The following is a 10,266-nucleotide window of genomic DNA, read 5'->3' as shown; positions in this document are numbered from 1 at the left end:
TGTGTATTTGGGATGGGGCAGCTCCCACGTCTGTGGCTTCACTGGTGTGAGCACCCTGAAACTGGGCAGCCACAGGCAGAGGGGCCAGTCCTGGACATCCCCCAGAGCCAAGGTCTGGTCAGGGGCTGTGGACTTGGGGCACTGAGTAGGATGGGATGGGGCAGGATGGCATGGATGGGTTGTGATGGGATAGGATGGGACATGATAGGACAGGGTGGGATGGAATGGGATGGGGTGGGGTGGAGTTGAATGGATCAGTCCAGCACTGCTTCACCAGGGCTCAGCAGGGTCAGGCCCAGTGTCCTGGTGGCCACATGTTCCAGCACTGCCCTGGGTCTGGAATCCATTTGCCTCGCTGGCTGTGGTGTTTTCCCAGCAGGGCTGGAGCGTTCCCGTGGGGCTGGGGGCAGCCCTGGCCCCTGCCCCATCTGCTCCCTGTTTATTTTCTTACACTTAAGTATCACCTCGAAGATAAACACTCCCTGGTGTGGGGGGCAGGGGGCATTTCCCTGGCAGCAGAGGCAGGACCCAGCCCTCAGGGTGCCCAGCACCCTGACCCCACGATGCCCGGCAAGCAGGAGATGCCTGGCTGGGCTGGAGTCAGGGCTGCAACCCCTGCCTTGTCCCCTCCATGCTCTGTGTCCCATGCAGGGTCCCGTGAATGCCTGAGCCACTGCCTGGTGCTGCCCTCTGCCCAGGGGTCAGTTAGTTGGCTGGATCAGCTGTGGTGCCAAACCAAACCATGTCCTGGCACCCACTCAAGCTGGCAGAAGGTTTGTGATGCCTCAGCTGCACCTGCCCAGCTGAGTCAGAGCCCAGGCCACAGTGCTGGGGGAGCTGGGGGGGGGGGGGGCAGGCACAGGGGCTCATGTCCTGTTCCAGATGCCTACTGGGCAGCACAGGAAAACCTGGCTGCTGCCACACGTCCTCCTGCCCCACAGCCACAGCCTGCACAGGAAGCTGGACAGGCAGGGAGCCAGCAGCATTCCCTGCTTCCCGTGGCTCCTGCCGCTCTCCCAGCCAGGGATGACAGCTCCTGTCCATCCATCCTTCTGTCTGCAGCATCTGGCGAGGCGGTGGTCACATATGCACACATCTGTGCCAACACAGAGGTGTCACTGCAGCAGGAGGTGGTGGCATTTGGGGTTTACGTGGCACCCACAGGCACACAGCCATGTGCCACTGCACACACACGTGCAAACAGTCCCATACACACACATATATCCCTGTGCACACCCTGTGCACACATCCATGCATGCTGGGATGTACAGATGTGTGCAGCTGCACACCCCACACACACTCGTGGGCACACACGTGTACTGTCCCCACCCCACACTGAGCCATCTCCTGTCTGTTGCTCCTTTCCTGCCTGTGCCCTGCCATGTTCCAGACCCCACAGGCCACCAGCACCCCACACGTGGCCATGCCCCCCAGAAAAGCCCTGGGGCAGTTTGGCTGGGTGTGGGGACTGTGTGACCCCCCCAGCCTGTCCCTGCCAGCTGGTGGCCATGTGTGGGACGTGCAGCTGAGTACACAGCCCCTGCCATCCGTCTTACCACCTGTCAGAGCCAGGGGCTGCTGTGGACCCCCAGCCATGGCTCAGCAAGGCTGTGGGGTGAGAGGAGGGCAGAGTGGGGGTTCCCCTCTCTGTACAGGCACCTGCCTGTTCCCTGCCTGTTCCTGCCTGTTCCCTGCCTGCTCCCTGCCTGTCATGCCAAGGGGCTGCCCATCCCCAGCTTTGCCCCTGGCACTGCTGCACATACCCTTTTGTGGGGGTCTGCACTTGGGCAAATGCTACAGGAGAAGGTTGGGGTCCCTCATGGGGACTGATGCATGGTGAGAGCTGCCAGTGCAGACATAGTGCAGACCCCTGCCCATCCTCATCCCCAGGAGGATCCCTGTCCTCTTGCTCAGCCCTGCATGTCCCCAGCCCCTGGTGTGGCTCTGCATGTCCCCTGCTCCAGTGGGACCCCTGGCCCTTGGTGTAGCCCTACATGTCCCCAGCCCCAGCAAGGCCACCAGCCCCCAGCCCATCTCTCTGCCCCCCACTGCGTGATTTACAGGCTCTGCACAGGCAGACAAATGGTGAAGGAAAACAGGGCGGGGGGTCCCGCCAGCCAGGGGCTGCCTGTGCCCTGCGGGGGGCAGAGGGGCCGTTTGCTCACAGCCAGCAGGATGGGAGGCAGTGAAGTGGTGCCTGTGCCAGGCAGCACAGCTGCCCCTGTCATGGTCCAGGAGCCACAAACCCTGGAAGCAGTAGGAGAGCCCATGGAGGGACCCAGACCCCAGGAGCCATACCACCAGCTGCAGTCCTGCAATCTGCTTTTGCCCATGGGGCACTGAGGAACATGATGCCAGCCCATCCCATGGCCCCCAGGGCACCCCACTGGAGTGTTTGTGATATCCCACGGCCACTGTCTCAGCCCTGGCAAGCCTCCAAGATTTCCCCCAGCATCCCTCTCTGGCTGTGGAGCTGCTGGACAGTGGGGACTGCAGCTGGCACTGCCAAGTCTCCCAGCCACATCCCCAGCAGCCCTGGGGCCATCTGCCAGGAGCCAGGTCCTGCCCTCCACATGTTTTTGCCGCTTGACCTTCATTATGCCTGGAGTATCGTGGAGGAGGAGGAGGAAGGGGAGGAAGGCAGGCAGGAAGCCTCCTGCCTGCTTGGTTCAGCTGGCTATCCCTCTGCCTGCTCCTGGGAGGGTTGGGCTCAGGGCTGGGGGGTTGAAGGCAGAGTGGGACCCGCAGAGACCCCTCTGGTGAGGAGGAGGAGCAGGGCCACAGTCTGTGGTATTGAGTGCCAAGGAATGACAAGGAGCAATGGTCAGGCTGGGGGGCACCCCCAGCCCTTCCCAGGACACCGGTGATTCCCGCTGCTGCCAGCTCATCGCTCCCCTCTCAGGAAAAGACTCTGTGTTTCCACTGCCGGCACACACCTTCCTCCTGGGCGGGAGGAAATGCTCCTGGCAGCGCTGCCGGCAGTGCTGCCCCTGCCTCTCCATGTGTCCCTGTCACCTCCCAGGGTGAGGCATTGGGAACAGAGGAGCAAGGAGTGCATCCCTGCGAGGCTGCCTGCCCTGACTGCTCCTCCTGGGCATAGACCCTGTCCCAGGGGGGCATGGCAGGGTGTGGGCAGCAGCATGTCCCCCACTGGCATTCCTCTGATAAACACCCCCGGCACTGCACCACTGCCACCCGCTCCTGGTTGCCTTCCCCATCCCAGCTCCTGTGCCCCAGGTTCATCTCATGCCACCCTGTGTGGGACCCAGGGCTGGCAAGGGACAGCCAGGCAGGGGCTGGGGACACGCTGCCTGTGCGCTGACTGTGTGTGACATTGCTCTGCAGGTGCCAGAGGCCACGGCACAGGGAGTACTTGTCAGACAGTGCCCCGGGCACTGCCACGGCTCAATTACCACCGCGGGCATGACCCTGGGTCAAGGTGCCCGCAGCCTGGCCAGCGTGCCGCAGTGGGGCCAGGCCAGTGGCCAGAGCCAGGGCTGGGGTGAGGACGCTGGCCGCTGGCCACTGGCCGCTGGCCGGAGCTCGGGGGGCCGGCTGGGGGTGGGCTCCGGAGCCAGCCCCTCCCCGGCCGTATAAATCCCGATTCCCCCTGCAGACAGCCGTCCCAGCCCTGCTCAGCTGCCGCGGCGGAGCAGCAGCGGGAAGGCGCCCGGAGCCGCCGTCGCAGCTGTGCCGGCGGGGGAAGGCTCCCCGCAGCACGGGGGGTGCCCCCAGCGGGGCCGGGGGTGCGGGCGGGCGCCCCGCCATGGCCTTCACCATGCTGCGCCCCGTGGCCGCCCGCGTGCTCTACCCCGACCTCAGCATGTTCTCGGAGGACGAGGAGAACCGCAGCGAGAGCGACACGTCGGACCAGTCGTTCGGCTGCTGCGAGGGCGCCGAGGCTCGCCGCAAGCTGCCGCGGAAGGCGGGCCCGATGGTGATGGTGAAGCAGAGGCAGGCGGCGAACGCGCGGGAGCGGGACCGGACCCAGAGCGTCAACACGGCCTTCACCGCCCTGCGGACCCTCATCCCCACCGAGCCGGTGGATCGGAAGCTGTCCAAGATCGAGACGCTCCGCCTGGCCTCCAGCTACATCTCCCACCTGGCCAACGTGCTGCTGCTGGGCGACGGCTGCGAGGACGGGCAGCCCTGTTTCAGTGCCATCTATGGCGCCAAGGGCGACCTGGACAGCAAACAGCCCCGCAGCATCTGCACCTTCTGCCTCAGCAACCAGCGGAAAGGGGTGAGCGGGTCTCTGGGATGGGTTAGGGTTCTTCCTCCCCTTGCTGGCCTGAGTGAGGCAGGAGGCTCAGCATGTGCCCAAGGGATGGGGGGCAGCAGACCCTGCCTGGGCTGAGCGGGGCAGGAGACTTGGCATGGCTCAGTGAGAACCACAGCTTCTGACTCCAGCTCCCACTGGAGGTTTTGGCTGCTCCTGGCCAAATCCTGCTTGTAGCCACACGCCTACAGCTCCTGCTCACGTCAGAGGGCTGGGCTGCTCCCCCACGTCCATCCGGGCTGGGAGGTCTCAGGGGTTAAACAGTCACCCCGGAGCTGGCGGCGCTGGTTGTCCCAGGGGGGCTTAGAGTTCGCTGGCTAACCTCTTCTCCATCCCCATCCCCATCTCCATACCCAGCCCTGCCAGGCCACCAGCACTGCAGCAGGGCTACTCCAGCAGCTCCCTGATGTGATGAGGACAGGAGGAGCCCAGCAGACACCCCCCGAGGGGGCCCAGACAGTTCCCCATCCAGTGTTCCCATGCAGGGTCTGCTGGCAGCTCTGGCACAGCTCCCACATGGCTGAGCTGGGCCATGGCAGAGTACCCCTGTCCTGCCCACCCAGCTGATTCCCCCCAGCACCCTGTGGCTCAAGGGACACCTTTCCTGTGGTGAGCCCACCCTGCTGCTCATGCCAGGGTGTGCTTGACCCAGGAATAGCTGTGCAGGATATGGGGTGCAGGGTGAGGGGCTGGGAGCTGCCCAACCTCTTGGACATCCCTTGGCAGGGCTGTGAGCAGGGGCTGTTGTATTTGCTACTGTCTCCACAGACCTTCAAGATGTCCCATGTGTGACCCCAAGCAGTACAGCCATGGGTCACAGTCCAGCCCTCAGAGCTTTTTCACATTTTGCTGCTCCATTTTTAATTGCTCCCCTGCTCCTGCTGCCCCCCTCAGCAGCCTCTCCAGCCCTCCTGGGGTCCTCCAGGCCTGGTCCCTGGCAGAGCTGAGATCCTCTGAGCTGCTTCCTGGGGCTGGAGCCAGGGGTCTGGCACAGTGCTGGACCCCCAGGGGACCCTGTGGAGGCACTGGGGCTGGGAAGCTCCTGCTGGAGGGCAGTAGGGGGAGCTGGGTTGGGATCTGACTCTGCATCCCAGCCCTGAGGCTGGAAAGGGGCTGTACAGGGCTGGAAATGGGCAGGGCTGGAAATGGGTTGTGCTGTGCTGGAAATGGTCTGGAAATGGGCTGTACTGGACCATGCTTGGCTGTGCAAGGCTGGAAATAGGCTGGGTTGGGACTGGGCTCTGTTGGGCTCTGCTGATCTGCACTGAGTTATACCAGAATGTTCTGGGCTAAATCTGGATCGTGCTGGTCTGTGCTGGGTTATACTGGGCAGTACTGGGCTGATGATGTTCTCATGAACTGTGAGGCAGAGCTGAGTCTCCCCATCCCAGTTTGGACTCTGTCTGTCAGGGCTGTGGATCTGTCTAGGGCTGTGTGTCTGTCCTGAGGTGCGACTGGCCCTTGCCACAGGTCTGAGCCCTGCGGTGCTGAGCAGCCATGGGGGCTGTGTCCTGCAGGGTGACAAGGCCGAGGGGGACCCACCTTGTAGGGCTCCACCACAGCACCCACCTCAGCCACACAATCCACCACTTGTCAGGCATGGCCCCATCTGTCTGTCTGTCCACTCCAGGCAGCACAGAGCCACCCCAGGACTGAGCCACTGTCCATCTCACAGTGGGTCCCAAGGAGGAGTCAGTGTGGTGGGCAGCGGGCAGGAGCAGGGTGCCCCCCACCCAGACACCCCATGGTACCTGCAGCTCTCCCTCCTCTCTCTGCAGGGCAGTAGGAGGGACCTCGGGGGCAACTGCCTGAAGGTGCGAGGGGTGACGCCCCTGCGAGTGTCGCGGAGATGAGCCGGGCTCCGGCAGCGCCCACCTGACACAGCGGCGGAGGCAGACGGAGCCCGCACACGCCAGCCCAGAGACCGCAGCGGGGAGGGAGGGAGCTGCTCACCTGAGATGGCAGCGGCCGAGCCCAGGCTGGCAGCACACCGACACTGGCCCTGGAGCCGGCAGGGGGGCGGGAGGACGCTCCCGTGGCCGAGGCTGCCCACGCGGGGCAGGGCCGGGGAGGGGGTCCCCGCGCCCCGGGGCTGGACTGGAAGGGGCCTGTGTGCGGCCGGCGTGGAGGCGCTCCGGGGGGACAGTGGCCCTGGGGATGCTGGTTGTGCACGTGCAGCCGCTTGGAAAATAAAGCCTTATTTTTCTGATGGGCCAGTGCCTGCCTGTCACCCCCATGTGGGGTGAGGTGGGGATCCCCAAGATGGCTGTGGACCTCCAGCTCTGCACTGCTGCTCTGTGCTGCTGGAACCAGTGTGACCATCCCAGCTCTACCCACAGTGGAACCATCCCACCCTGTGCCACAGTGGGATTAGCATGGGTAAGACCCCTGGGTGAGCTGTCCCTGTGTCCCCAGGCCCTGATGACAGCTTTAGCCCCACAAAGGCTGCAGAAGTCCCAAAGGGGTCAGTGCCATGCCATGGGATGGGATGGCAGTGCCAGCCCTGTGCTGCAGCCACGAGTGCCCAAGTGGTGGGTCAGGGTTGGTGTAATTGCTTTTGTGCCCTGCCCTCCACCTTGTACATCGTGACTGGCACGATGTCACTTGCACCATCACCACTGCTGCCACCAGCACAATGACTGTCCCCACTGTGACTGCCACTGCCACCATGATGACCATGCAGAGCCTTGTACAGTGAGGCTGCAGGCAGCAGCACCTGCATGGGGTCAGGTGGGGACATGGGGGGTTCCCAGGCCAGATCCCCACATGGGATTCTGTTTGAGGGGGCTGGACTGGCTGGCCAGTGCAGATAGCTGAGCCTGGGAATGGTGCAGTGCCGGGGCTGGCGGCTCCCAGGGGCCGGCGTGTCCCACGGAGCAGAGGCAGCTGTGGATGGGGCAGCTGGGGGCTCCCCCCAAGGGCTGCAGAACTGGAGCTGCCCTGTCTCCCTAGGGTCCTGGAGCCAACATGGAACAGGGGGAGCATGCTGGGGTCCCGCTGGAGCCTGCCCCGGGCAGGAGCTCTGTTGGGAGCCCACAGCACCTCTTGGCCTCCCACTCACCGAGGTGAGCCTGCCCCGGGCTCCCTCCCCCGGGTTTGATTTATGGAGCTGACAGCGCACTGCAGCTGTGAGAGCTGGTCCCAAGCAGGGACCGGGGTGGGTGGGAGAGGTTTGTTCTCAGCGTGGCTAATGTGTCCCAGACCCCAATAAACAGCCGTGAGATTCTCCAAACAGCCTGGGACACAGAATCCCTGCCCCCGGGTTTATCGGGGGGCAGGGGCCGTGGGGGATGCTGTGCTCTGCAAACATCCCGACCCGCACATAAAAGGGGAACGTCCTCATGAAGTAGCAGCTCTGGAGCCCCCAGGGGGTCAGCAAGGGCTGGTGGTCCCAGTGCTGGGGGCACAGCAGGTCCCAGCACTGAGTGCATAGGTCCCAGTATGTCCCAGGGCTGAGCACCAGTGTTCCAGGATGTCCCAGTGCCAGCAATTGGAGCCTCAGCCAGCTCCAATATGAAGACCATGAGCCCCAGTGAATCCCTGCACAGAAGCTGTGCATCCAGTATGTCCCAGTGCCAGAGACTGGAGCCCTAGAAAGCTCCAGTATAAAGGCAATGCATCCCAGTACATCCCAGTGCCAAGGCTGTGGGATCCAGCATGTCCCAGCGCTAGGGCCATGGATGTCACCGCACCCCAGCGCCAAGGATGGCACAATGACCCCAAGACAAGCTCCAGTGTAACAGTCCTGGGTGCCAGCATGTGCTAGTCCAGAAGTTGGGCACCCAATAACATCCAGTGCTGGGGCTGTGGATTCCAGCACATCCCACTGCTGAGGCTATGGATCCCAGCATGTCCCAGCACTGGGGCCACAGCTCCCAGCATGTCCCAGTGACAAGCCTGTGGGTCCCAGTACATTCCAGCCCCTCCCAGCACCATGAGAGGGGAAACGGTGACTCAGAGCTGCCGGGCTGGTGGGAGCCGGGTGCCCCTTTGCCCCGTGAGGGGTGAGTGCTGTGGCCACCGCCGGCTCCCCGGCAGCCCCGCGCCGAGCCCAGCCACGCTCCCCTCCCATCCTCTCCCCTTCCTGCGTGCAGACACCCTTGGAAAGGCTCTTGGCCGTTTTCTCTGAGACAGGAAGGTGTCCCCGAGTCTCAGGAAGGAAAAACACTCAGTGCTGAACCCACAAAGACCGTCTCTGAGGGGCCAGGGCTGGAGAGGCTCCAGGCCTGACATCACCTGGGAACTGGAACCAGAACCACAGCTGCACTCCGTGCCTGGTATTTTTTTTTTTTTTTAACTTGTGTTTTTAAACTTTCTTTTTATAGATTTTTATTTTATTATTTTTTTTCCCCTTTCCCTTCTCCATTCCCCTCCCAAATATTTCAGCCTCCCCGCAGGCTGGCCAGCCAGGCTGGAATGCAGCAGGGCTGCACCCACGGGTGCCGGGAGCTGCCTTGCTGGTGGGACAGATGAGGCTGGGTCTGGCCAGGCAGGAGCTGCTGGAGCCGTGGGCAGGGGTCAGCCTGGGGCTCACCCCCTGTGACAGGGGCCAGGCCCTGATAGCCCCTGGCACTGCTGTGCTGCTGGAAAGGGATCCATGGCCAAGAAGGGACACAGGAGGGTCAGTCTGGCCATGGGGTGTGGGAGGACAGAGGGCAGAGGGGTCAGGCAGAGCCTGCAGTCCGTGGGCAGCGTTGCTTTCCCGACCCACCGCCCCCAGGATGGGGCTGGGGAGTCAAACCATGTCTGAGTCTGAGTCAGTGGAGCAAGAGGAGCCAGACAGGGATAGAGGACACAAAGACAGATTTTGGGGCCAGGGTTCAGCCCTACTCATTCCTTGTCCTTTGGCAACACCTTTGGGTGTTGCCTGACCCTCCCTGGGCTCCTCTCAGAGTGGAGGCTCGTGATAAAGACCACAGAGTATCCTAGAGCAAAGCTTATTACTTTGCTTATTGCCTGGGGAATCCTCCCTGTGACAGTGACAGGCATCAACTGAGTGTCACAGGTCACTCTGAGCCCTGTCAGACCTGGGGGCAAAGGGCAAAGGGACCCCCAAGGTCCAGATGGCACTGAGTGAGGACAGGGTGACACATCTCTGCTGCCCAAGGCAGGGTGGAGAGAAGGATCAGGGAGGGATGGGATGGGATGGGATGGGATGGGATGGGATGGGATGGGATGGGATGGGATGGGATGGGATGGGATGGGATGGGATGGGACGACCAAGGGGCAGCACGATGGTCCTGCAGGTGGGGGTGCTGGGCAGTCCCTGCTTCCCTGTGCCAGCAGACCCAGACTGTACTGACCCTCCAGCATCCTTCCAGGGTCCCTGGGGAAGAAAATGGGCAAAGGGTCTGCCTGAGACCCCCAAGACACCTGCCAGATCCTCACCATCACAAGGGATGCACAGCAAGAGTGCCCCAAGGTCCCACATATCCCAAGGGTGCAGTGGGTGCTGCTGCAGGACTGCCACCACCCCACCACGTCCCCCCCATGCACAGGAGCCCTCAGAGCTGCTCTCCCTGCTGGGACCTCGTGCCAGCTGGGGTCCCTGGGGACACGGGCCCCGCAGCAAGGACAGGGTGTGAGGCCGTGGTGCGGGGTGAACGCCAGGTTAATCTCCCGCTGGAGCTTCCCTCTGCAAACAATAAGACAATGCCCGGCCGGGGCCGCCTGCGTAACCAGCGGCGTGGAGGGGAAGTTGTAATATTTGGATTTAGCCCTCAGTAAATTAAGGAAGAAAAAGGAAAAAACGCTGGGGGTAATCAGAGCAGGGCTGGCCCCGTGCCCTGCCCCATGGCCAGCGGCCCTGGGGGCCCAGCTCAGCCCGTGGACAGCAGGTGAGCAGGGCCAGAGGCTCTGAGTCAGTGAGGCCGGGCATGGATGGGAGAGGGATACGTCCCTGAAGGCCTGGCAGAGCACAGGCATGTCCCCACCATGGGGACAGCAGCCTGGAGGGTCAAGGCTTGGATACCCAGCAGGGCTGTGGG

The 10,266-nt window shown here is 63.1% G+C and overlaps 1 protein-coding gene across 1 annotated transcript; it reads left to right on the top strand.

Annotated features, from left to right (window-relative positions):
* Nucleotides 1-3,766: 3,766 nt before the first annotated feature.
* Nucleotides 3,767-6,201, top strand: TCF15 (transcription factor 15). Its single transcript, XM_066561753.1, has 2 exons — nt 3,767-4,243; nt 6,058-6,201. The coding sequence occupies exons 1-2, from the start codon at nt 3,767-3,769 to the stop codon at nt 6,130-6,132; spliced, it is 552 nt and encodes a 183-aa protein (XP_066417850.1). The 3' UTR covers nt 6,133-6,201.
* Nucleotides 6,202-10,266: the final 4,065 nt, after the last annotated feature.

This window comes from Molothrus aeneus, chromosome 17 (genome assembly GCF_037042795.1).
Source record: "Molothrus aeneus isolate 106 chromosome 17, BPBGC_Maene_1.0, whole genome shotgun sequence".
NCBI lineage: Eukaryota > Metazoa > Chordata > Aves > Passeriformes > Icteridae > Molothrus > Molothrus aeneus.
The sequence above is the reverse complement of the archived record's forward strand: the minus strand, read 5'-3'. Positions and strand labels throughout refer to the sequence as shown.